This window comes from Uloborus diversus, chromosome 3, assembly GCF_026930045.1.
Source record: "Uloborus diversus isolate 005 chromosome 3, Udiv.v.3.1, whole genome shotgun sequence".
NCBI lineage: Eukaryota > Metazoa > Arthropoda > Arachnida > Araneae > Uloboridae > Uloborus > Uloborus diversus.
Genome location: NC_072733.1, coordinates 93,297,210 through 93,323,946, shown reverse-complemented (window position 1 = coordinate 93,323,946; position 26,737 = coordinate 93,297,210). Strand labels below are relative to the sequence as shown.

At 32.1% G+C, this 26,737-nt stretch overlaps 1 protein-coding gene across 1 annotated transcript in view; it reads left to right on the top strand.

Moving 5' to 3' along the window:
• Positions 1-850: 850 nt before the first annotated feature.
• Positions 851-26,737, top strand: part of LOC129218856 (dual specificity calcium/calmodulin-dependent 3',5'-cyclic nucleotide phosphodiesterase 1-like) — a 143,337-nt gene continuing 117,450 nt past the window's right edge. Inside the window, exons 1-2 of the mRNA XM_054853177.1 lie at positions 851-972; positions 5,623-5,736. Of these exons, the coding sequence (XP_054709152.1) occupies positions 851-972; positions 5,623-5,736 (236 nt within the window). The remainder of the gene's footprint in view (positions 973-5,622; positions 5,737-26,737) is intronic.

Below are 26,737 nucleotides of genomic sequence, written 5' to 3'. Positions count from 1 at the left end.
ATGCTGCTTTATTTTACGGTTTCCATAAACGAAATCTAGTTTTCTGAACGTGGTTGATATTCATAGAATTTAACCCTTTCAGGGCCATCATGAGACAAATGTACTTTTATTAAGTATCGACTATAAAGAAATCATAAAATATATCGTTTCATGTTATATAAGATATCAAAATCTCACGACATATTAACAAAACACAGTTATTTTCTGATTTTTTTTTTTTTTTTTTTTGAAAACACCGCAAAGCTGTGGTCTTCAAATAGTTAAGGATAAGTATTCTTCAGTTTAACGTAAAGATTGGGTGCTCTCAATTAAACAAGTATTTATACTTTCAAGTTCTATAACTATGTCAAATGAGCGTTTCATCTTAATTTTAACAAAACTGGTTGTTATGGGTTGGATTCAAAAGGAGCAGTATATAAAAAAAATCGTCTAGCCGAAAGTTGACAGCATACTTTTATGTTAAAAGGTTTTTTTTTTTTCCTTTCTTCGTCTTCAAAGAAAAGCATTCTTCCCTTTTTTCCTCTCTAAATGGCCACGCAAGGACCTCCGTTTACGCATTCATCAACTCAGTGAATATATTGTTTTGTTCCTTTCTGTTTGTTTCTCAATTGGAAGTTATATACCGCAATTTGTTAGGGGGCACTGTATGATTTTATGATTTCACAGTAAATAAACATCTTAAGCCAACGAAAATTCATTTTAGAGAAATTTTATAGATATGCGCAGTTGAAATTGTTTTTAGTGAATTTGTTAAATATGTATTTAATAAGTTTTGTTTCATGTAAAACCCTTTTCTTATGCTAGATTTTTCTTTTTAGCAAATCCTGAGGGTGGAGTAGTGATACGCAGAATGAATCCACGCGGGGGGCAACTTCTGCGATCCAAAGCACAAGAAAGTGATAGTCTGGACCAAGCAGAAAACAAATTGCCTCCCGTTGACACGATGGAAGCATGCAACAAGGCGGCGGAAAGGCAAGAACCATTTTCAGTTTAAACAATTTCAAAACTGCTATTTGAACTTGAATCTTTTAACTCAAAAAGAAATTTTGAGTACCAAAATTTATCCTATATTCATATTTTCTTTTTTTTAATTCAAAAGTATTTTTTAATTAATTATATCTTTCGTATTCAAGAAGACAGAAATTATTTTAATTCAAAATTAATCTTATTTCGAGTTATGCATATTCATCTCCTTTACTTATTTTCAGTAGTATAAAACGACTTTCTTTTTATCCACCGAAACGTTTCAAAATTTACTGAAAATAAGTAGCTCAATTTTTACTAAGGTATCAAATATAGATTTTTTTATTGTCACTGTGTGAGTTTTCAAACTTCCGGAGGCGAATAAATCTTTAACGAAAAAGCAAGAAGTGCGATTCGATCAAAGCGATGCCGTGTTAGATACAGAACACTGTTTTTCTCTCCACTCCGTGTCCGATGAAATTTTAGCCTTCTTTTTTACTTTTCATTAAAAAATAGTAAATCATAGTTCTTAAAGAATCACAAAGGAATAATGAAAGTCTAAATCTTTTCAAATTTTCATGTCCGTTGGGTGTTATCGAACTTTTAATTCATCTTTTTTTTTCGTTTTTTAAGGGATCGAAGGATTTTTAACCTTCAAAATTTTCGACTGTCTGGAGAAAGGAGAAAATAAATGTTATGCTTAATTCTGAACAATTTGATACCTTATTTATTACCATGTGCAAAAAACTTTTCAAGTTATCTTAAAAATGTGTAATCTTTCTTCATAGAGACTTATGTTATCAGCAGCTGTTTAAGCCTCTTTTTCTAAGGTGCCGGTTTCGCCGGTATCTCGTTTTGCATGCATCTCAGAAGTTTCTTATACGAGGCGTATCCGGAAAGTAAGTACCGTTTCGTTCTAATGCCGCTGCAGCGCTGCTGTCGGCGCTCAGTGCATGCGTACTTGTTTCCTCTGTTCATCGGCTACAAACTCGCGCCATTACGGTTGATTTGTCTTGTGTTTTGCGTTTACTGTGACCGTATATAATGCTTAAAAAAATCGATGATCCCGCCGACTGTGAAATTCGTTCTGTGATCCGGTTTTTGAAAGCAAGGAACGTTAAGCCATCCGAAATCCATGGAATTGTGTTGCTGCATGACAATGCTCGGCCCCATATTGCTCGTGACACTCAAAGACTAATTGAACAGTTCGGTTGGGAGCAGTTTAATCACCCGCCGTACAGCCCAGACTTGGCACCGTCTGATTTCCACTTGTTCCTGCACATGAAACGAGAGCTTGGAGGTAGGCGCTTTGCTTGTGATGACGACGCAAAAAACGCTGTAAATTTATTGATCTCTTCATTGGCGGCAAGTTTCTTTGAGGCAGGCATAAATAAGCTGGAGAGCCGCTACGACAAGTGCCTCAACAATGGTGGAAACTATGTTGAAAAATAATTTAAGGTATGATCTTTCATGTAAACATTTAAATAATCTTTAAAAAAAAATATATAGCTTTTTTTTTCAAAACGGTACTTACTTTCCGGATACGCCTCGTATATTTCCGTAAAACTTTCAATGCATGTTTTTCAGGTCCATTTTTATGATCTGAACCTAAAGTTATTTATTTTTAATTTTTTTTTTTTTTTTTTTTTGAAATTTTACAGGTTAATATCACAATTTTTAAACATTTTGAGCGAAAATATATTTGTTTTCATATAGTAACTTTCATTTTTAGTTAAAATTTAGGTTCAGATCAAAAAAATAAACCAGACAAACATGCATGAAAAGTTTTACGGAAATATATAAAACATTTTCTGAGATATCTCGCACGCAAAACAAAAAACCGGCACCTAAGAAAAAGAGGCTTAAGCAGTTGCTGTAAACATAAATCTCTATGGGGAAAGTTTACGCATTTTTACGATAACTTGAAAAAATTTTTTACGAATGGTATTAAATAAGGAATCAAATTGTTCAGAATTAAATTATACATAACATATATTTTTTCCAGAAAGTCAAAAATTTTGAAGTTTAGAGCTCCTTAGACCTCTTAAAACTTCCCCTATTGGAACTTTTCGGTGCTGTAGCGACTCCAAACAGAAAAAAAATCGTTTTCCTCAATAATACTGGGTGACTTTAAAATAAATTAATTTTTTCAAAAACTGATTGTGACGAAAGTAAGAATTTCTGGTGCCTAAAGGATAAATAAATCATAAAACTTCATTTAGTCAATAAATATGAATGCAAAAGAAGAAATAAAAGGAATGAAAAAGTAATAAAATATTTACAAAACATCCGTTGCTAACAACAAAACTCAAAGGAATATTAGCATAGCAGTTACGCTGCCTATTCAGACATCTTGAAGTAGTAATAAATATTGAATACATTTTTTTTCTCTCGCTAAAATACTGAAACGTCCAAGTGAAATTTAATTATGAAATGTTAACTTTTTCCAAATACATATATAGCTATATTTTTTTTTTGGGGGGGGGGGGGTAAAAAATACTCTCGCATAGTAAAATAATTATCTTCATTAACAGACGATAAACTTACCATTGTGATTAAAAGCATTGATATAGAAAAATTAATGCTAGTACATAAGTAAAGAAAAGAGTTTTTTTTTTTTTTTTCTTTTTTCAAATTGAATTGAGAGTATTCAGATGGTTATATTTATAACAGTGAAAAAAAATTAATTTGAAGTATTTATCTTGTGTTTCTTTTTTTTTCTTTTTTCGGTCCTGGAAAGTAAATAAATATTCCCCATTTTTAGAAAGTAAATAATTCCCCTCTCCCCCATTTGCTCTCGAGACATAAAAAGGTTTCATTTAACCAGTGGTAAAGAACAGTAACACCCGGCAGTTTCAGAATTTTATTAAGAATTCGTGTCCATTGAAAAATGGACAGAAACATTCAAATTCTAAAGTGTAACTTTTTTTCCATAGTTGTAATCAGCGTTAAAAACTAACCTCTTTAGCCAATATTCGTACGTTTATGTTCATCCTCTCCTTTGCAAATATAAAGAGAAAAATCCACATTGTAGCGCTATTTGTTTTTAAATATTACAACTCACTATGCCTTAACTTTTCAACCCAGGATTCAGCGTTTATAGTTGATTTTTCCTTTGGGCATATTTTCTACTTTCAAGCAAAAATTTCTTTCTTTCAAATGCATCCTTGCAAAAAAACACATTTTTTTTTTTTAAATTACAGGTATTTAGTGATAAAATATTGCTTCATTTGTTGATCTAGATAATGTTAAAAGTCTTTCATCTCTCAGTAGCTCCAATTTTTACAGCTAGAAATTTTCTATTTCCGTCTGACAAATAAAGCAATTAGTTGAAGATAACGTCACGCAATCGAATTTGTTGGGTGATTCAGTGAAGACTAAAGTGCAAGTATACTCGTTAAGGAGAGAGGCTATCTCAGAATTCTTTCCAGAATAAAACTTAGACATCTTTAGGTCATTTGTTAAGAAACTTATTAAATTCTTGCGTTAATTCTACCGCAGAGGATAGAGAAAATTCGTTGGATACTTCCAAATGAGAGTTCTATTTAGCTGAAATTACTATAATATACTTGAGATAAGTTTCGAAATAGCTTTTGAATACGAAACAGTGTAACATTAGCTAAATTTTGAACTCTTTTTTTATCTTTATTTAGCTATTTGTTTATTTTTTATATTTATATTGTTAAAACACTTTGTCATTAATCCTGAATTTTACATAAAGTATAAAAATATTTTTAGTTACTACAGTGTACATTAAATCTGGTGATAAGCAAATGTATTTCTCTCCTAAATCAAAACATACCTGTGTTATTTAAAATTCAATCAATACGATATTTTTAATAGAATATAAAAATTCCCGTAAATGAGCTCGGTTATACAAATAATTGCTTCCTAGTGATTAATTCAATGATTTACTTTAAAAAAAGTTTGTTAAAAAATGCGTTATGTTGTTCGCTTTATAGTATAGTACAATATTGTGACATGAAATAGTACTTTATGAAAATTTACACCCTTTAAGATAACCATAGTATCCTTCCTCAGCCTAGGCACTCACCAGATCTGCAAGATTTTTTTTTTTATTATTTCCAAAATTAAAACCACCTTAATGACCATCTCAAACGAAGCTAGTCAGGACTGTTTTGAGAAAAACATCGATGGGAAAAGTGTTTGAATAGAGAAAGGGAGTACTTTAAAGGCCAGAAGGATGAATTATCTGTAAATTTAATATAGTAACGATTTAAAACCAAAAGTTCGGCTATTTTTTGAATAGACCTCGTACATATATCTATCTATATATACATGAGAAATTAGTGAAAGTGGAGCAAGTCTATGTTCAACCATTAGCCGATAAACAGCAACAGTAAAACAGAACAATATGAGTGTTTTGAGCAAAATTGGTTACTAAAGAAATCATTTCCTCAAAATCTTTTCTTTTTTACTGATTTACACCACTTTTGCTCTCAATGGCTCTAAAAATAGATGTTAATGTAACAAAGCTCCAAAACAGACACACAAAATATACAATATATGCAATGTTTAACCTTTATGTCTGCGAAACATCAAAATAGGAAATTAGGATAATCCTTGCCTTCATAACATGAATCACAGAACAATTTAATTTAATTGCATAATATTTGACTAAAATATTTATTTTTTTAGGCTCCGTGAGCTGGCGAATCATCTTCAACATGGTGAAGTGCCCATAGCAGTTTTGCAGAAGGCTTTACAGTACGCAGCTTGTGTCCTGGATACAGTCTGCGTTGATGACACAAGGTGAGTCTTTTTTACCCTATATTACCTTTCACGCCCTTATAGCATATTTTTGGTTGCAATATGTATGATAAAAAAAATAGAAAAAAAAAACTAAATATTGAGTTTTTTCGTATCATAAAAATATTTTTATTACTGCTGCTTTTAACCTTTTGTTGAAAGAATTATTTACGAAAACATGATTCTAACTCTCTAAATAAGTATGTACGCTACACGTATATATATATATATATATATATATATATATATATATATATATATATATATATATATATATATATATATATATATATATATATATATATATATTAGGGTGGTCCTTATTTATATGGGAAAATTTTTTTTTCGGAATTCAACAAGTGACGCCCCCTAGTTTTGTGACACTATAATAAAAAGTAATCGGTGCAAAATTTGAACTCGATCGGTCAATAATAACACGTGCCCCTAGGACGTTGAACTTTAACACTTTTGATAATTTTCCCACAAATCTTCGAGTTTTTACTTCAGACCCCGTACATCGTTCCTCCTACGTTTGCAAAATATTTTTTACAGCGAGGTAGCACTAAAATTAATCTTTTTAACTACTTCATATCGTCTAAAGATTTTACATTAAATAAGAATGAAATAGTGCTTTAGAAAATTGACCTTAATTGTACGCTTTTCTCAATGTATCTCAATCGTGTGCATTTTTTCCCGATAGTCTTGGACTGTCTGTGAAATACTAATTTGCTTTTGTGACTCATGTTTCGTAAATTGATTGTGAAATTCTTCGATTAATTGTGCTCCTCTTTCAATTGTATCATTCACAACTTTCAGCGTTTTAACGATATCTCTTCCCTTTATAGCTTCCTTCATTTCGCCATGAATCAAGATCAAATAAGAAAACTTCTTTTGGTGTTTGTAACTTATCAAACAGTTTTATTGACTTGTAATTGATTTTATAAAGAGGAAGAACTTTACTAAGAAAATATTCCAAATCATCTACTGTTATCTGAAATTTTTATACAGTCATCAGACACGTCTTCCTATTCAGCAAGCATTTTTTTTTTTTTTTTTGAAGTAGTCTTTTCCTATCTTCAAAGTTAATTCCTTCATCCAATACGGACAAAGCTACTAGTTCATCCCCTAAGTACCATAAGTGATTTATGAATTTTTCAATCACTGCTTCTGCTGCATGTTTGTCATCATTTTGTACGCTGCAGGTTTTTAGACACTGGACTTTATATTAATTTAAAAGGCCTAGAATGGGTTGCTGCGAAAAACTATATCTTCATACAACATTTAACTGTAAAACAGCATTTACGGGCATTCTCTTCATGTAAGGTCAATTTAAATTGTTTCCTAAATATATAAATATTCAAACAATAAATTCCTTTTGCCACCCATCTGGCTCACAGATAAGCTCCAGGTTGCCGAAAACATATCCCTGTAGGAGGGAGGACTTCACCAAGCAATATTATTACACGTTATGAGAATTCTCTGTAATATTTCTGAATTCCGCTTTCTACGAACAATAATATGTCATCAAATTCTTCTTTTAGAATTTAAGTGGTATGTGTACTTTTTGAATTTTAAAGCGCTTAAATAATGGAATATCGAGTCTAGAACTAAGAAAGGCAAGAGCTTCTTTAAAGACACTCTGCAGTACGATTTCAAGTGCATGATGATAGCAATACAAATGCAATATATCACCGTTCAGCTTTTGCTCTAAAAAATTACATGCACAATTTATACGGCCGATATTGTAAGCCGTTGTATCAAACACTACAATTTGAACAGTTAGCAATCAAGAGCAATCATCTAAGATATCATATACAACTGAAGAAATATCTCAGAAATTCTGAGTAACTGTTCAACATTGGGACCTGAAGCTATCATGCTAAGCCTATCGGCTTTTTTTTTTTTTTTTCCAGTTACATCTGGATGTAGCTTTGTATCCCAGGGAATAACTAAAAAAATCTAAATTTAAATTCATGAAATCTGATTTTACCTCTCGAAGATTTTCTCTTGCTCTCTTAAGGGATGTACGATTGATCATAAGGTTATTTGGATTTAAATTTACTGCATCTACATAGGCTGTTAATAAATGAGCAGCATCTTTGTCCCTAATATGGCATTTGTCTAATATTGATGAAATGCCAGCAGATATCAATAGTTGTCAAGCTGTTTTGCGTTGTGTTAGACCAGATATAGAAAAAAGGTTCAACAGGTTAGGATAGATACCCATTTCGGTTCCTAAATCTTGTGAATTGCAAGAGGAATTTGATGATAATAAAGGACTATGTACTGAAATAGAAGACAGTTTAAAGTATAGATTTTTACATTATTCCGATCTGGAATTTTTTTTAAATTTATATTTTAGGTATGGAAAATAAAGTTTTTTTTTTTATGGTAGGGTAATCGAGGATTTTTCAGAGTTTGAATTATAAGAATGCATAAATATTTAAGTATATAACTAAAGAACAGCGAATTAAAATATAATTGTCATTACTTATATTTATAGCATGGAAACCTAGTGACCCTATTTGCCACACCTTTTACATACACAGAAAATTTTCTAAATCAAAACCCCCAAAGCCTGGAGGAGGCAATTTGTTGTTGTCAAAAATCATTCATTAATGACCTACGCCATTCATTAATGGCCTTTAGAATCCCTTGTGTGCATCTTGGTGGGAAGAAATGTTCCCCTGCCTCTTGGTTTGAAACGAGCGCGAATAGCGGTATGCCTGTCCCAAAGCCAGCCATTGGTGTATATGTACCCTATGTAATATGTAAAATTTTACAGAATGAAAGTGAGAGAATGGTTGGTCTGGAAGTAGCAACATTTATTGCGGTTCAAAATTACTTTAAATATGAAACCTAGGAATATTTTTACATAAAAATGTGAAAATCCGCAATTTTTCATCGAAACTCAAAAAAGGGAGGGCCTAGGGGCACGTGTTAATATTCATGGAGTGACTTAAAATTTTGCATGGATCATTTATTTGTATAATGGAACAAATTGAGGGGGCGTCGTGTAAAATATCTACAACTTCGAAAATAAGGACCACCCTAATATATATATATATATATAAATATATATATATATATATATATATATATATATATATATATATATATATATATATATATATATATATATGATTTTAAAGTTATTAATTTATGTTAAAACTATAAAAACAATAATTATAAACTAAAAGAAAAATTAAAAAAAAAAAAAACATGTAACGGAAAAGAACGTGGCAAATACTATACTAATCATTATTAAATAAGAAAGCTTCTTTCATTTTCTTTTTTGAGAACTTATTAACTAACTTATTTTAAGATAACACCAATACTAAAAATATTCTAAAATGTATGTAATAGTAAAATTTAACTAAGTGCATTAGAAAACTTTAACAACCAAAACAAAAAATATTACACATGAATTTAAATGCTTATCGTGTGACAAAGTAAAATGACACAAAAAGATTTTGAAAAAAAAAATGTTTTGCAGCAAATAAAATTCTAGTTACAAGTGTTCCTTATTATAAAATAACTGTGACAGATTAAGAAAGCGTGAAAATCTGAGTAAAGTTTTAATAACAAGTAAACATCTCTGAAATTGACAAGATATGTGCAAAATGCGACATGATTTTATAAAAATTTCTTGTTTTTTTTTTTTTTTTTAATACATTTCTTTCACTCAGTGAGTCCGATTCACCTGTGATAAAAGCTAAATGAAGACATCTGAACTAGAAAGGAAGAAAATATTACAAACTTTAAACGTTTTAAAAAGCAAAATTTAAAAGGAAACAGAAAAATCCTGTTAAATCATTTCTTAGTAAGAGCTGATAAAAAAGCCTCTATGCATTGGCGGTAAAAGACATTTTGTAAAAAATGTTAAAATATTTAGGACAACAGCTGAATGATTTTTTTCCTAGCGTTTCTTCAATTTCAAAATTTTATACTTTTATTCTTAGCTAACTGCGTTGTAGGCCTACTTCTAAAATAAAAGTTGTGGCAAGTGACGCATGTTCAGCAATATAATACGCACGTTCAACTGTATAAAAAAATATAAATGTAACAAAATAATTTCAAAAAATGAACATAATTCATTAAAAACACATGTTGGGTGCATACCATATTTATTTAAAATAGATATTTGTTAATGTAGACTCTCTCAGGCAGATTTTCAGGAGCAGTGATCAGAACATTAAAAGTATTATCGTTGTGCGACTGATTTTCCAAAATATATTTAACAGAAAAAATATAATGTATACGTTTATGCATTAAAACTGGAAAAAACGTCGCAAATAAGTATCTACACTGGTGGACAAAATTAAGAGATGGAAGGCATTTTCCCAATTATCTCGAGAAATATTGGATAAAAATTAATAAAATTTCGTATGGATATAACTTATAGTATGACAATAATGAGTGCAAAGTAATTTGCCATTGTTAAACTTTGACCTTTTTTTTTCTCCTTCTTCGAGTGTTAATTTTCTTAGGCGTTATTTTTGTTAGTGAACCATTTTTACACTACATATGAGGCAGTGAGAAGCAAAGGGACGTAAGTGACAAAATCAAAAATTTGGAGATAACCCAGTACAAATGGGAGGTGAACCTCTCCTCTGTCTTGGGGCAAGAAATGGTACTAGTAGCCCTGTTAGGTGCTGCTGTACAGCATGATTTAGAAAACAAAGAAAATTCAATGAAAGCCAACCTAGGACGTTATCTTTATAGTCGTTTTACTCAAAACTTGAAAATGTCCACTTACATGTCTTTGCTTCTCACCGCCTCATATAGAGTTCAATTTTTACCGAGGGTGAAATTTCTATCGACATTTGATCCCTCAAAACATTAGTCAAACATCGTTATGTTTATAAATAATGATGAGTTTTTATATCTTATGAGTTGGATGACAAAACGAGTACTAAAATTTTCAAGTGTTCTTCTGGTTTGTATCGTTAAGGAGTTTCACTGCAAATGTCAAACGTATAAAACATTTGCGTCCCTTTATGATAAAAATAATCTCTCATTTTGAAAAAAAAATCATCTTCATGTGTTGAGAAACTGTTGATGGCCAAATTCATGAAGCAAGACAATATACTTTAAATAATAAGAACTGACTAGTAAAAAGTCACTATTTTCTAATATCGTCAACTCAAAGCAATAGCAAGACATCTAAAAAAAAATAGGTCTTACTAGTATCACTAAATGTGCCTTTATTTAATGGAGCTCTCAAGCGTTATGTATTCATATCATTTTCATACTTTTGTATTACTTTGTGTTGCAGAAGTTCCAAAATTTATCTTAGTTTTAGAGGTGAAGTTGAATTTTAGTCTCTTTTCGCTCAAATCCAAGTGTTGCCGTGTGGAAGCGACTTTATTGAGCAGAAAAAGCAACAGATCTTTTGAACTATTTGGGTTTCTCCTAAAAAGCTGCGATACTGATACGACATCTATTTTTACACCAATAAGGAGTTAACTGCCAATATATGACTTCAAGATCGTTAAAAGTACTTAAATATATGATAAATATTCTATGGAACATATTTTCTTCAAGAAACATGATGTTTTCTGCTTCATAAAATCTAGTTTTTATTTATTTATTTATTTATTTATTTTTGTAAGAACAAATCTACCATTAAACAGCGCATTAAACACAATGAACGCAAAAATATGCTACTTATGTTGAGTTGATTCTAGCAAATAGTATCTTCAAAACACAACCAATGTCTCCGGAAGATATTAAATTCATACATATTCTCTTTACCACCATCAAGTACCATCTTCCGAGAAAGGAAATTCATAGCTATATGCGAAAGGTAATTGCCGTACTTTAAGTAGGAATTTGCAAGATAATGCTTCGAAATGTATTTTGCGTCGGAATATAACAATATTTCTCGAAATAGAACCTTTTTCCAGCAAGTATTTTAGCTTACTGGCAAATCATAGGGATTATTTTCCTTTGAACTCCCTTTTAGATATTGAATGACGATAATTGGCCTATATTTTTACTAAGATTAATGTTAGTAGCAATTCTAGTCGTTAAACAATGCCATTATACTTTTTTTAATTAAATTAAGCTGTTTTGAATAAGACCACCCCAAACTGTTAGTAGATATTCTATTTTGCTTCATTGAAAATAACTGATTCTTCATGTTAAAAATCCTGAATTTAGAAATAAATAAATTTAAAATTCAATTCAAACAGACTGCAAACATATTACACATTCGAATGAGTTAATGCTTACACTAGCTCGGAAACTGATGTAGATTTTATTCAGTAATGCAGCATCTGGTAGCCCAGGGGTTCCCCCCCCCCCAAAAAAAAAGCAAGAGCCCCCTTCCCCAAATAAAAAATACCCCTTAAAACAGCCCCCTAAAAGTTTCAATGGCGCTGTCTGAGGCCATGACCCCCCCCCCCCCCCAGGTGGGCACCCCTGTGGTAGCGTTTAAGGATAGTGTTCTCTCTCAAAATTATCGCCAGAATCACTGGTACTAGGGTACGATAGGGTTGAGGGAACATAATTTAGTTATTTTCAACTTTGCTAAGCAACGCTTCTAAAACAACTTAAAAATTGCTTATTGTTTTCACTTCACCGCTGAATGACGTCCTAGTCCTTTGTTGTTGTTTTTTTCTATGCTTATAATGTAGGCTACCATGTGCCTCAAAATCGAATTATTTTTTTACGTCCTTCTCAACTTTTAAAACCCTTTTCACGCGAATACATTATCCAGCACACAACATTTAGCATCCAGCACATAATGTTCAGCATCCAGCCTCTTTAATTCATTTGAATTTTAACGTCTTGAATTTAAATCTATACCTTCAGAGCCAGACTGATGTAAGTCTAAAAATTGCGATTTTTCGTTTATTTGTGCGTTGTATGTAGAAGCCAATTTCGCATCGAGCCGTGTGAAAGTAATTCGAAAAGAAAATCATTTTCCATTTTTTACGAGGGTTAAAAGAGCGCGCGTTTCATCCTCTGCATGCGCCAAAAGAAAAGTTTTTCCTCTCTCCCGTAAAATTTTCATAATATGACTTACGTCCTTTTGGCTCCGAGGTGCAGACATTATGGTTGCGATTAAAGTCATTAGTAGAAACAAGAAACTCAGCGAGTAGGGTCCTATCGTAACTCGTGATTGCAAAAAGCATAATTTGAATTTAAGACCTCAAAATTAAAATGTTTTCAACTGTTGTTTTGTGCGTGTGTGCTTAATGCCATAGTAGACTTTTTTTTTTTTTTTTTACTAACGTTCAATTAAACGGAACACACTATTAAAGTTTCGCATTTAATTAACTATAAACTTTCAAGAAATTTCTCTCAAAATATGATTTTTTGATTAAATAATTATTTTAGTTTCACTAAAGTTCTCGTAAAAATAACTGCTAATTAGCTATCAATCAATAATTAAGGAATACATGTTCGGTACATACATTCCTTTTCATAAAAGCTCATTTTTAAAAGCACAGGAAAATAATCAGTGCACTTCTTAAGCAAAATACTTAAAAAGAACGTTCCACGTTCCTTTTTATCCTTAATTACTGGAGCATGCAATAAAAATCGTATACATTCCTCAAAAGGATCAGTCGAATGAAGAAAACCTCGTAAAAGAACAATGCTCGTTTTTTCTCATTGCTACAAAATACTGAAAATTTCATTAACTCGATAATTTTATTTGCTAACAAATAAATCTCCTATCTGAGACAGGGAAGCCATGTTAAATTGAGAATAACATGCCTCTGCGGGAATATCTGCATGACAGTTTAGTTAACAATTCCGATCTGATTGAAGTCTTATTTCTACCCGCCTTAATTACTGAAGAATGTTCTAAAAATTTTTGAAAGATGTTTCAAAAAAGATTTATCACCTTTTTACTGAAAAAGAAAATTAGCCCCCTTTTTTGGAATTTATTTAAATTTTTTAGTGGAAATTTTTTTTGTTTCGTTAATGAAAGGAGTAATTTGCCAAGAAACCAAAAACCGATACAGATAATTAATCCTGATTTTCGTGAAGAATTCCGTTGCGATCAGTTCAGCTTTTTGAAAAGTATAACTGAAATTTAAGAGAGAAGTTCTCTAAAATAAACATTATCTACTCTGTGAATTTTATTTTTGTTAAAGAAAACCTTTTTTTAACTCTAAATTATTTTTTATTATTACGAAACTTATTTTTATTTTAGTTTTTGGAAAGTCATTCTCATTAGGAAATAAACGGGAAATATATATATATTTATACTAGCTGACCCAGCCACGCGTTGCCGTGGCGAAGTAGTTGGATTAAAATATTCTTTTACTCAATGTTTCGATAGAATCCAATTAATATTTTTCGTGAAGCTGAAAATAGTCTAGCTAATTTTAAAACAAATGTGATTGATAATGGGGCGTGTTAGGCTAAATTAAGTACTTATTGAATTTAGTAAGTACTAAATAAATTTTCAATGGAAAAAGAGCTATACTTACGCTTAGTAAATTTTGCAAGTATGATTTCGGCCATAAATCAAAGCAAAATAACTTGAAAGTGATAGTAAATATCGAAACTGATGGTAAAATATCGGAACGTAGAAATTAAGCATCAACCAACACACACTTTTAGAATTTACACTACATTTTACTCGTATCAGATTTCTCTATAGTTTGTAATCAATAACTTCTTAACAAAATACATTAACTAAATTAAAAATATATATAAATTAAATTTATAAATGAGGTAGATGAAATTGACTTCGATCTAATGTGTGGTTCTATTATTTGAAAACTGAAAATTATCTAAGCACTAAGTGTGTACAATATTCCTGTTTAACCTGTGTTTTGCAAACACGAATAGGTGTGATATCTTTCCCACTTGTGAGTAGGTGACAGATAGTTGCCCATGAGAGAATCATGTATGTTTCAAGTCCAAACCGAAAGTAAACATTATTTGGTCTTGAGATCTATACATGGTCTTTTCAAAAGCTAAACAAATCGAAAATTGAATCCTTCAAAATGTGTTTGAAAACTATGATGCTATAAATGGATTACGTGGCAACACAAAAATTTCACCTTTAAACTTTTCCGTCGAAACTGTTGAAATTTTGATGAAGAAACGGGTACCGTTTCATAATCTAGGTGGGGTTGTGAAAAAGAATAATTGGTGACCCAATTTTATACCGGAAGCCGTCTAGTGGCATTCCTGGTATATCCAGAGAATTTAAAAATTCAGTTGGAATGTTCACGGCTTTGTTTTTATCGGCAACTGTATAGCCTTGTTCAGCATCAACGGTCAGCACAATTTAATTTTTTTTTTCAGCTGTCAGTAATGGCTCATTATTCAAAATATTTGTAGCTAAGACAGCGTCATTGCACCGTTTTTTCTCGTTGTAAATCAGTGTTAACTAAGTCGGTGACCAATTGATCAGGTGATATCACACCATAATGACTAAACAACAAGTTTGAAATTGAAATGCATAAATCTTAAATCAACACTAAAGCTTCATTATACATCTTTGGTATAAAATCTTAAATTTGAACATCGGAATATTTGTTTAATTCTATGGAGTACATTTTCAAATATAAAATTTACATAGTTTCCCCACAAAAATGATGATTGCGTTGGATATTACGTCGTCAAAATTATCTTAAACAGTTGACGAATAGTGTTTCTCGTTATGCAAAACCTGCATTAGAAAATGCAACTCTCAATGATTGTGTGCTACCAATAATTACAATTCGCGCAATGCATCGTAATATATATTATACACTCGACAATTAACGGTCCGCTAATATTCCCATCTGTCCGCGAATGTTTAACCGAAAACAAATGCAAAAACAACATTCAATTTGTTTTGGATGCAGTTTTGTTTTGGATGGAGTTTTGGTCCCAGCGTATTGGCTTTAATTTTTATATATGGCCGAGATTGGTGAATGTTGTGTTCTTTGTTTGCGTCGCTTCCATAATTTTTTGATTTTATTCAACACTGTAAAAAAAAATAAGAATTGTCCTGAAAAATAATGGGCAGCGAATACGCCCAATTTCTGCCAGTAACGTATCTTGCAAAAATATAGGAACGCATCTCACTAAAAGTGAGAAACCTTCCTAAAATTATCCTGAAGTCTTTCTAAAGAATTCCGAAACCTCTCCGATTCGAGACAATCATTTCTCTGAAATCTTTAGAGAGAATCGAAGTAAGATTAAAAGTAATAGCTTGTCACATTTTTTGACTCACCAAGAAAGTACCAAATGCGTTATTCCTACCATAGCCACTGCTAAGATGAACTTGCAAGCATGCGCAAAGTATTCCTTTTGCTTGTTACTCTTGGAAAGTTACGGAATCCAGAGACTCACTTTCTCCCATTGGGAGTTACGTCAATCTGAATGGACCACGACGACGGTAGTGAAGTCAGTTCTATAAAATTCATTAACCTTCCTGAAATTATCCTGGAATCTTTTTCAATGAATTCAGTATTATCCTAGGCTTCAAGCCAGTGGTGTCACTGGACAGTCAGGAAAATTTTACGTAAGTTGAACACAAAGCTTCACACCACACTACTTTTCCAAGAAAGCTCCAACAATAATGCTGCAAGCATGGCGAAAGGTAAGACCGACTTGCAAGCAAGTGCCGTAAGTCTAACTCGCCTAGATTCCTACAAAACTACATTATCCAAAGGGTCTTTCACTCTCTCTGGGAGCTTTTATGCAGTACAAACGGAACGTAATTGACCTGAAGCCGATATACTTAATAAATACGCTCAGTTAATCTTTAAACTGGGAGCTAAAATATTTTTCGCAACAGTGAGAAGTGTGCATTCATGACGTTTGTAGCAATTCAGGAACCTTTTGGAAGCAGATAGTTGATTTCAAAATAAAATTGTTAATGACCTGTGAAATCCCAACATATTTCACGGAAATAATCAGTGACATTTCGGATTTGTTTACAATGCATGTAAAATAGCGTGTAACGTTGGTAAATAATTTTATCTCTGAGAATCGGGTCAAACACATTATGTTTTAGACAATGTAAAAAAAAATCAGGGTTGTTTTTGGTGGTTCAAGTGCTCTTCGTAGAAAATATTTTCGGTAAAATATACTCGTTGACCGTTTTCAAGATGTACTGCAAGATGCTGTACAGAAGGGTCTCTTTCGCATATGGGGAAACTAAATTATGTCAGATAGCTTCGTTGCTGCTCATTTATCCACCCAACGCATTATTTCGTCCATATCTCGTACCTCCAATGCGACCTTATAAGGATAAGGAATAACGTATTTGACAACGTATTTAGCGGATTGTACAGAGCTGAAAATTTGAGATTTATATTAGCCTCATACGTTTTTTAAAAAACAGTGGTGAGTATGGAACTACCCGCTGCTTATCAATTTCAACTTGATTTGTAAAATTTAACATTTAGATTGAGAAGTGTGGCCTCAGTACTCCTCCTTTCTACGGCGATATTGTTGATAACCATCAATATCCGTAACATAGTGTCATTTGTAAATTTTAATTAACTTAGGAATAAAACTTTTGAGGTTGAATTAACAAACAGCGCCATCCATTAAGAATTTACCAAACCAAACAACTAATACACACTATTAATGTATCAAAAACATTTTATTTGCAATTAAAAATTATAAAAACCATCCTATCTTTTAAGTTGGACCAAATTACAGATACGTATGAAATTTGATAAAAATCGGTTCAGTAGTTTCGGAGTTTACCCCGAACAAACATCGTGACACGAGATTTATATATATATAGATATGTGTGTGTGTGTGTGTGTACTTTGTGTGAGTATATGAGACATGAGTGTCTGAGTAAGTGAGATGGTAACAGGTCACTATTAACGATAAAAAAAGTTACGGGAAACAAATGTGTTTATAACATTTCTCTTTCCCAGTAGTTAGTAAAATTTCTCACCTATGATCAATGAACGTCACAAGTTTTGGACCATTATATGATTAATCATTTGTTACATAAATTGGACTTACGAAATGGAAGCGTTGAAATGTGTTTAAAATAATCCGAAGCATGCATTTGGGTTAAAAACTAATCTACTGCCATAAAATATAAAAAGTTCTATCTTATGAATATTGTAATGTGAAATACTGATCCAATATAAGAAACAATTGCCTGTTCAATAAAGGAAAACACGCTACTTTTATCTTACTACTGTAGCTTTTCAAAAAGATTCACAATCTCATCTATAAATACTTGGTTATTATCCCAATTAAATACTGCTTATAACGCATTGCAACCTTTAACTTAGTTTCTGTAGTATTCAACTAGATATAACTAGGGTAAGGTGGGGTATAGTGTTACAAAAAAAAAACTAGAATGTAGTTTCGAAAATATTGTTTTAATCAGCTTATTTTTGGCATGGATATACATTACGTATAACAATCTCTCTTTAATTAAAATTATTTAAACATGAACATGATTAGGAACTACTTAGTTTTTATTGTACTTTAATTAAATCAATAGAACGTAAGACTTAGCGCCTTATCTGGGGTACTCTGTTACATGTCAGGAGCACAATATTACAACATATAAAATTATAGAAAAAATACCAATAAAAGAAAAATAAACATCTCTAACGAATATTAAATTTCTTTATAATACTTTTTGGGAACGTACAGACATCTGCCTGACGTTTGATCTTTCTTGCAGTAACATTTACAAGAAGCACTATTTTAATATCGTCTAACGATACCATCGCCATATTGGGTTCAATAGAAACATAGAAATTAGTATTAACTTTGCCAATTCAACGTAAATAGCTAGCGTCATACTCATTATTGTCAGTAATTTGTCAGCACAGTGTCACACAGTGCCCCGGAGGCATATAAGCTACCTTTACTCCTGTTCGGTCATAGGAAAATTTCAGGCCCTGTCATTGGCTTATTCGAGTGTCAATCAAAGCTTCAAAGCTGTGACGTACTGCAATTAGTACAGTAAAAATAGGGGTCGGACCCAAACATCCAAAAAAAAAAAGCTAAACCTGGTGCAAATTGTTTATTACCCTCCCAATAAGAACAGGTAAAAAGTCCCACCCCATTGTGCGTCGGGTTTTGGAATGGGGGGGGGGGCATCTAAAAATTGCAGTTTTGAGTATTTTTTCAGAATTTTTAGAATAAATTTAAAGTGAGAATATTATGTTATACTAAATTTAAAAGCATAAAATTAAAGGTGTTTGACCCCCAAGAGGGATGACAAAACCCACAAATGCTACAGAGCCCCCCTATCCCCGTAAAGCGAAGCAGTACCCCCGAACCCCCCTCCATACATTTCATATGGAAACATTATTTTATGCTAAGAAAATTGTTAGAAATCAAGTGTGTCAATTTTCCAAGAGTGATGGTGCATCTCCTCTCAAAGCTACAACACCCCCCCCCCTCTGCCAAATAAAATAAATCCTCACCCCCCCCCCCCCACCTTTTATTTCAAGTAGAAGTATTATTTCATGCAAATCTAAAATGCATAAATCAGGATTGTCCACCCCATAAGAACAGTAGCTCACATCCCAAAACGAAATTATGTACTAAAATATTATCCTCCCCCCCCACCCCCTCTGATGGTGCACATTTGATTAAATGGCCAGAAAAATAACACTGAACTGTTTTTTGCTTTCAAATGATTTCTCCTAAGCTTGTAACAAAAAGTTTTCGTTATCAAGATGTTTTTTGGAATCTAGATCCTCAGCAAAATCGTTATTGTTGCAGCTATGTCTAACACAGTTTGTGCATATAATTGAGCACTTCAGTCTACTTTCAGACTTTTCAAACATTCACTGTATCCAATGAACCCATCAGAGCAAGCACAAGATTTGAGACGCAGAAAGTCTTCTAGAGCAGAAGGCTTGGCTGTTGTAATAGGACTTCATTTATATTTCTGTGGTGCTTTCTTTACATCCATCAAAAATGACACTAGCTTTCCCATACTTACAAGTGACCTACACGCTGCATTGCTGGCATATTTCCTTGAAACTTATATATCATTACCAAAAATATGTTCAAGCGGGTATCTTCCTTCTATTACATATGAGGCAATGAGAAGCAAAGGGCAAAATTAAAAATTTGGAGATAACCAGTACAAATGGTTGGTGAACCTCTCCTATATCTTGGGGCAAGAAATGGTCCTAGTAGACCTGGTAGTTGCTTCTATACAGCATGATTTAGAAAAAAAAATCAATGAAAGTCTACCTAGGATCTTATCTTTAAACGCGTTTTATTCAAAACTTGAAAATGTCCACTTACATCCCTTTGCTTCTCACTGCCTCATATATGACATCAGCTGTTCGTTCTGTGATTTTGGATGAACCTTTTGCTTCAGATAATAGTACTTTAACGATACAGGATTTCTTTCCTACTGAAACCAAATTCATCGAATACTGATGGAGGATCAGCGCGTAACTCGTACCAGAAGTTTTTAGCAATTTGTTATTCCATCTTTACTGTTCATACCATTCGGTGTAAAAGATGGTTTGGGCTTACACATCTTTACAGATAGTAACTACTCTCGTAACAGAAGCTAAAGACATAACTGCTTACCTTCTTTACAAAGAAATGCCACAAAATTGTTTGACTTCAATATGATTTGATGTTACTACCCGAACGTTAAAGGTCTTATCGCAACTCACCTTATCATCAGCGAGCAATACCCATACCAACTTGAGAGGGAAGAAACTTCTGGGGCTTTAGAAACGCATTGAGATTTCCAAACTGGGAGACAAAAAGGTGTAAATATTTAGCATTCTATTGATGTATTGCTCATTGCTCCCATCAAGACTTGTTCTATCGTTGAATCACTACAGGTTCTAGACCACTTGAATTTCTCACTGCGTTAGATCGATGGATAGCTGATGTTTGATGTGATCAAATTTTTTTTATCGCATAATGTACTCAAAAGTTTCAGATAGAGTTGCAAGTATATGTCCGCATATTTAGCATAATTCACATAACCAGCTGCGTAAAAGAGAGGTAGCTTGGTGTTTGCAAATGAGAACCCCAATCGACTTAGAGGGTGCAGAATTGCAGCATTGCCCGTCTCACTATTGGCAATTCCGGTTTGTCCCACCCTTACGGTGATGGCAAAAGATTGTAGAAAAGTTGAAGTAAGTTAATCAAGAAGAAGTAGGGAAACTTTGGTCAATTTGGACTTTTTTTATGCTGCACAGGAATTTTTTTTCCAGCGCTCTAAACAGTTTAATAACTCCAGTCACAAATAATTTGGTTACTGAGCTCGCTTAGATCTTTTAGAATTATCATTCTGACATTACCATATCATTGTGAGGCATTTTGTACTTCGGAAAAGTTTAAGTCAGGGAAATTTTTTCGTGAACTTCACTGCAAATGTGCACTCACTGTGATTTTGGAATGTAAATTCAGGGTTCCCCCCCCCCTCAAAGCGATGGCGCACCCCTTAAGTGTGACGGAGTACCCATCAAGAATAAAAATCCTCAATAAAGAAAGAAATACCCCTTGAAAAAACTACCTTAAAAATTCCAATGACTCAAAGCTGCTCCATGGACACCCCCCCCCCCCATTCCCCCTCCCCCGCCTGTACACCCCGGTTAATTAGAATTTTTTTATGTGAGAGGTTATTGTTTTACTATTATAGAGTGGTTTCTGCGAGGTTTCAGAATTTTTTTTAAGTAATAGAAATTATTTTTATTTAAATAGAGGATTATTTCGTCTCCCCCCCCCTTCCCCCCAAAACCCGACGCGCAAAGTGCTGGGACTTTTTACCCCTTCTTGCTGGAAGGGTAAGAAGTAATTTGCAACAGGTTTCACTTTTTTTTTTTGGATGTTTGGGTTTGGCCATTTTTTAGCCTAATTTTACTGTACTAAATGTTGCTAGTCCTCTCTCGCACTGTTTCATGTTTGTAATCTGCTAAATACGAATACGCATTTGCAAATGAAATCTTTAATTGAATGTTGCTGACTAAAGCAGCATTATTATTTCCAATCAATTTCATCTTTTGCAAAACAAATGAAAACTTTTATTGAGAAGCTATGCTTCGAAATAAAAATAGGTGGCGCCATCTTTAAGCAGAAAATGTATGTTTTACGACATCGTTTTAATTTAAATTGAGGTTATTTTAAAAATAATTCTCACGGTAAATTAGTTTGTTGATGGAAAAGCGAATTCCGCAATTTTTCATATTTTAATGATATTTAATGCAATTTAAACAGCTCTTCTTAAAGAAATGATTACCATTTAAGTTAATAATAAATACTTTTAGTGAATAATTTAATACATAATAATTTCTAATATAATTTTCTCTTGTGCCAGTTTATTTCTAGCTAATTTCTATTGAATATGAGTTAGCATCCAACAATAATACATCCAACAATTTTCTCTTGTGCCAGTTTATTTCTAGCTAATTTCTATTGAATATGAGTTAGCATCCAACAATACTTCCAATTGAATATTGAGCGAGTCTGCCGAACATATCCTTCTTTTCTCATATTAATTTCATAACTCATAAAATAAAATAATGCTCTGCTTTAAAAAAACATGCAAAATACATAATTAAAAGAATAAATGGCATTATCTTTAAGCAAAAAATGACGCTTTTGAAGAAGGTACTATTTGAGTTTAATTAAGCTCATTTGTCAACTAATTCTCAATGTAAGTTTTTTAAATTAAGCAGCGAATTCTTTATCTTTTAATATTCTTCATAATATTTAAAGTTATGTAAAAAGGAATAGGTAATTTAAACCCTTGAATGAAATAATTGAAAATAACATTAAAAAGCAATGTTTCTTAATGTAAAATTATATATATGTTATTTCAAGTCAAACTTTCAGAAATCACACCCTTTGACATTTTAAATTCATTTATTATTTTGAAAAATATTTAACACGCACAGTTGATAAGACAATTCAAGATAATTTCATGCAGTTTCATTTACTATTTAACTTAAAAACATTTGGGGAAAAAAAGTTTCACAAAATTCTAAAACTTTAAAATTTAACCATTTTTGAGACAATTTTGAAATCAATATATGACTTTTAATGTATTGTAATAAATACAACTAAATATTTTAGACTGGGCCCATGAAGAGATCAGCAGCTGCTAGATATTTTCAGCAAAATTATCAAAAAAGTTTCCTTTTTTTTCTTTCTTGCTGTACTGTTGATACGACCTTCGTGGTTTCATGAATAGTTCTGAAACCATTTGAATGTAATCATTCAAATACATTAAATATCATACATTGATTGAAATTTTTTCAAAGTATTAAAAATATTGAATTTAAAATCTTGTGAAAATATTTCTTTTTTTGAAAAGTGTCGAAACTTAAGTTGTCTTTGAAACAAGCTGCTTTACAACTCTGTGTTTCTCGTAGAGCTTGAGAAGTTGAAAATTAGGGTGAGCACACTTTCATAATTTGCATATTTTCCTTGATTTAGTTGTATTTATTACAATACATTAAAAGTCATATATTGATTTCAAAATTTTCCAAATTGTCTCAAAATGGTTAAGTTTTCAAGTTTTAGAATTTTGTGAAACTTTTTTTCCCCAAATGTTTTTACGTTAAATAGTAAATGAAACTGCATGAAATTCTCTTGAATTGCCTTATCAACTGTGCGTATTAAATTTTTTTCAAAATAATAAATGAACTTAAAATGTCAAAGGGTGCGATTTCTGAAAGTTTGACTTGAAAGTGATTTGACTTGAAATAACATATATATAATTTTACATTCAGAAACATTGCTTTTTAATGTTATTTTCAATTATTTCATTCAATAAGTTTAAATTACCTATTCCTTTTTACATAACTTTAAATATTATGAAGAATATTAAAAGATAATGAATTCGCTGCTTAATTTAAAAAACTTACATTGAGAATTAGTTGACAAATGAGCTTAATTAAACTCCAATAATACCTGCTTCAAAAGCATCATTTTTTGCTTAAAGATAATGCTATTTATTCGTTTAATTATATATTTTACATGTTTTTTTAAAAGCAGAGCATTATTTTATTTTAAGAGTTATGAAATTAATATGAGAAAAGGAGGATATGTTCGCCAGACTCGCTCAATATTCAATTGGATGTCTTATTCTCAGATGCTAACTGATATTCAATAGAAATTAGCTTGAAATAAACTGGCACAAGAGAAAATTATATTAGAAATTTTTATGTATTAAATTATTCACTAGAAGTATATATTATTAACTTAAATGGTAATCATTTCTTTAAGAAGAGCTGTTTAAACTGCATTAAATATCATTAAGAATATGAAAAATTGCAAAATTCGCTTTTCCATCAACAAAATAATTTACCGTGAGAATTATTTTTAAAATAACCTCAATTTAAATTAAAACGATGTCGTAAAACATATATTTTTTGCTTAAAGATGGCGCCACCTATTTTTATTTCAAAGCATAGCTTCTCAATAAAAGCTTTCATTTGTTTTGCAAAGGACGAAATTGATTGGAAATAATAATGCTGCTTTTGTCAGCAACATTCAGTTAAAGATCTCATTTGCAAATGCGTATTCGTATTTAGCAGATTACAAACATGAAACACTGCGATTGAGGACTAGCAACATTGCAGTACGTCACATCTTTGAAGCTTTGATTGACACACCAATAAGCCAATGACAGGGTCTGAAAATTTCCTATGACCGAACAGGAGTAAAGGTAGCTTATGTGCGCCCCGGAGAGGCAAACCGAATAGAAAATTCACGCGAGTCTTAGTTTATGTTTGCAAAAACTACTAAACGGTCCTTTGTAACTAAATATACAGAAAAAAAGAGGAAAACTCACATCACTTACCTAAATATAATACGCTCGGAAAGAAATCAAAAACTTCAAAACTGTTTTTTCGTTATTTTATCAAACAAAATTTTTTTTGTTTGTTATTTTTTAAACGCGGTTCACACTGCGGCATAAACAACTGCTTAAAAATGGCTACTTGCGAGGTTGACAAACATGTGTACCAACATCATAAACATGAAAGACAGAGGCATACATATGTGCATTGTAACATCTTTAGAGCAGGAATTAGTAAATGGAGGGAGCTAGTCCAATTATTGGCTTAGCAAAAGATTAGACACAGAGCTCAAGTCACGTGAATTAACAGCGACCAATTGTTGACACGTTTTGCTTGAAACTGGCGAGAGAAACCTGTTTTCTTCCAATACTTTGCTTTAAAATCTATCACGTGACTTGGTGTCTTTGATTTACGAATGAAAGTCTTCACTCCCTCCATTTTATCCCTTCTCGATGGTAACAATGTTCCCACCTTTCCCTACTCAAAATAAAATTTTAGAATAGTGAAACACAAAGCACGTCATAGTAAGCTACGTTGTTTGAAGTCAGATTGAGAAACTTCATCCTCGTAGCCTGCAGTTCTAAAGCTATGCTTTTCTAACGATCAAGTGTAGTGCATAAATATATGCTAGTTTTTAAGCTTCAGGTGAAATTTAGGCAGTGGTGCAATCTAGGCGGTTATATCTACTATCATTCCTCTCGATTACATTTCCGTGGTGGTTATCATCGATTTATCATTTACCTGGGAAAATAACTGCTTATTTTTCTGTCCGTTTTCCTTAATTTCTCATCTTTTCCTTTTTGCTATAGAGCAAAGAAGAAAAAAAAAACAGCCAATATTGATGCAGATATCTTGCATAGGGTTCTTAACCCTTTCACAAAAAAAAAAGAGTGATTTAACGTTCATGGCCGCCAACCATGGAAGTATTAGCGATCCACTTAAAACGTCTTGTGAGTGATGGTCTTGGCTGACGTCATAGCACATTCCTTTTCCGTCCCTTTTTTTCTAACCTATAGAGATAACACCTTCTCTTATTTTCTTTCTTAAACGCCCTTCTTCTGAAATGAACGAATGAACGACCGAGTTAATAAGGACGAATCGTGGTCCTTTAATGACCGCATAGAAGTGACGGCCACACAAGTGATTACTGCAAATATCAATTAGGCTCAATAGTCCGATACTTTGTGAGTAAATTATGGAAGTAGCTCACTTCATCACCGAGCATATTTATTGGGCTTTTAATTTCACTCTTGGCTGCACATGATTGCTTAAAAAAAACCTTTCTTTAACGGATTCTTTACGAATGTAGTTATTGGATTTGCTCCCTTGTTCCTGCTTGGCACTGTTCTAGTAACATTTCTTAAAAAGAATGATCGGTTCCTTGAAAGTGTTGAATTTTCAGCATTATAAAGTGAGAAATAGGAGTATAAATTATACGCAAGAATGTGCAAAAATTCTTATTAACTACTGTCCGAATGTTGTGTGCGTATTGGCTATACATGGTCTAACTGTAAGCATACAGAAAACAAACTTTTTTTTTTTTAATTTTAGAAGCTTAGCAGGCAATAATACTATTGCCGTTTTAGAGGACTTCGTTTCTTGTGTATTTTTTTTTTCTTTTATTTCTTTGAAGTATAGAAAAGGTTTGAAATTTTAAAACAATCTTTTAAATTTTGAGTTTTGATCTCGCTCAGAAACACTTTTCCTGTAGTCGTTCAAATTAGTTAAAGAATCTATAAACAATTACTTTGAAAACGCTTTTGAATTTTAATATTCCCGAGAAAAAGGACGAGAAGAAAGACTTGAAAAAGAAGAGAAAAAAAATCAATTTGAAAGTAGTTGCTATACGTTAATGTTTGCATAACTAATACTATTTATTTATTTATTTATTTTTTTAAGATTACTAAATGAGTTATGTTACTTTTATATTGTGGTTGTAGCATGTGACCAACCGGAAATCAATACATGAATATCTGGCAGCTCAACAAACAAAGCAACAAAATAAACATAATACATAAACGAACAAATAAGAAAGGAAAAATGAGATTGAGGTCAATAAATGCTCATTAGGGTTCTGGCAGTCTAATATAATTTGGGTATTTTACCAAGTCTTGAACCAAGTCTCTAAGCCTTGGCAAATAAGAAGGTGCTCTGCCCTCATGGGATCATCTTTGCAGATTTGACAAATATGTAAGGCTAATATATCTGTTTTATTGAGGTTTTCTGCTAAGCAGTCGAATAATGAATGTTGCCCCGAACTCCTT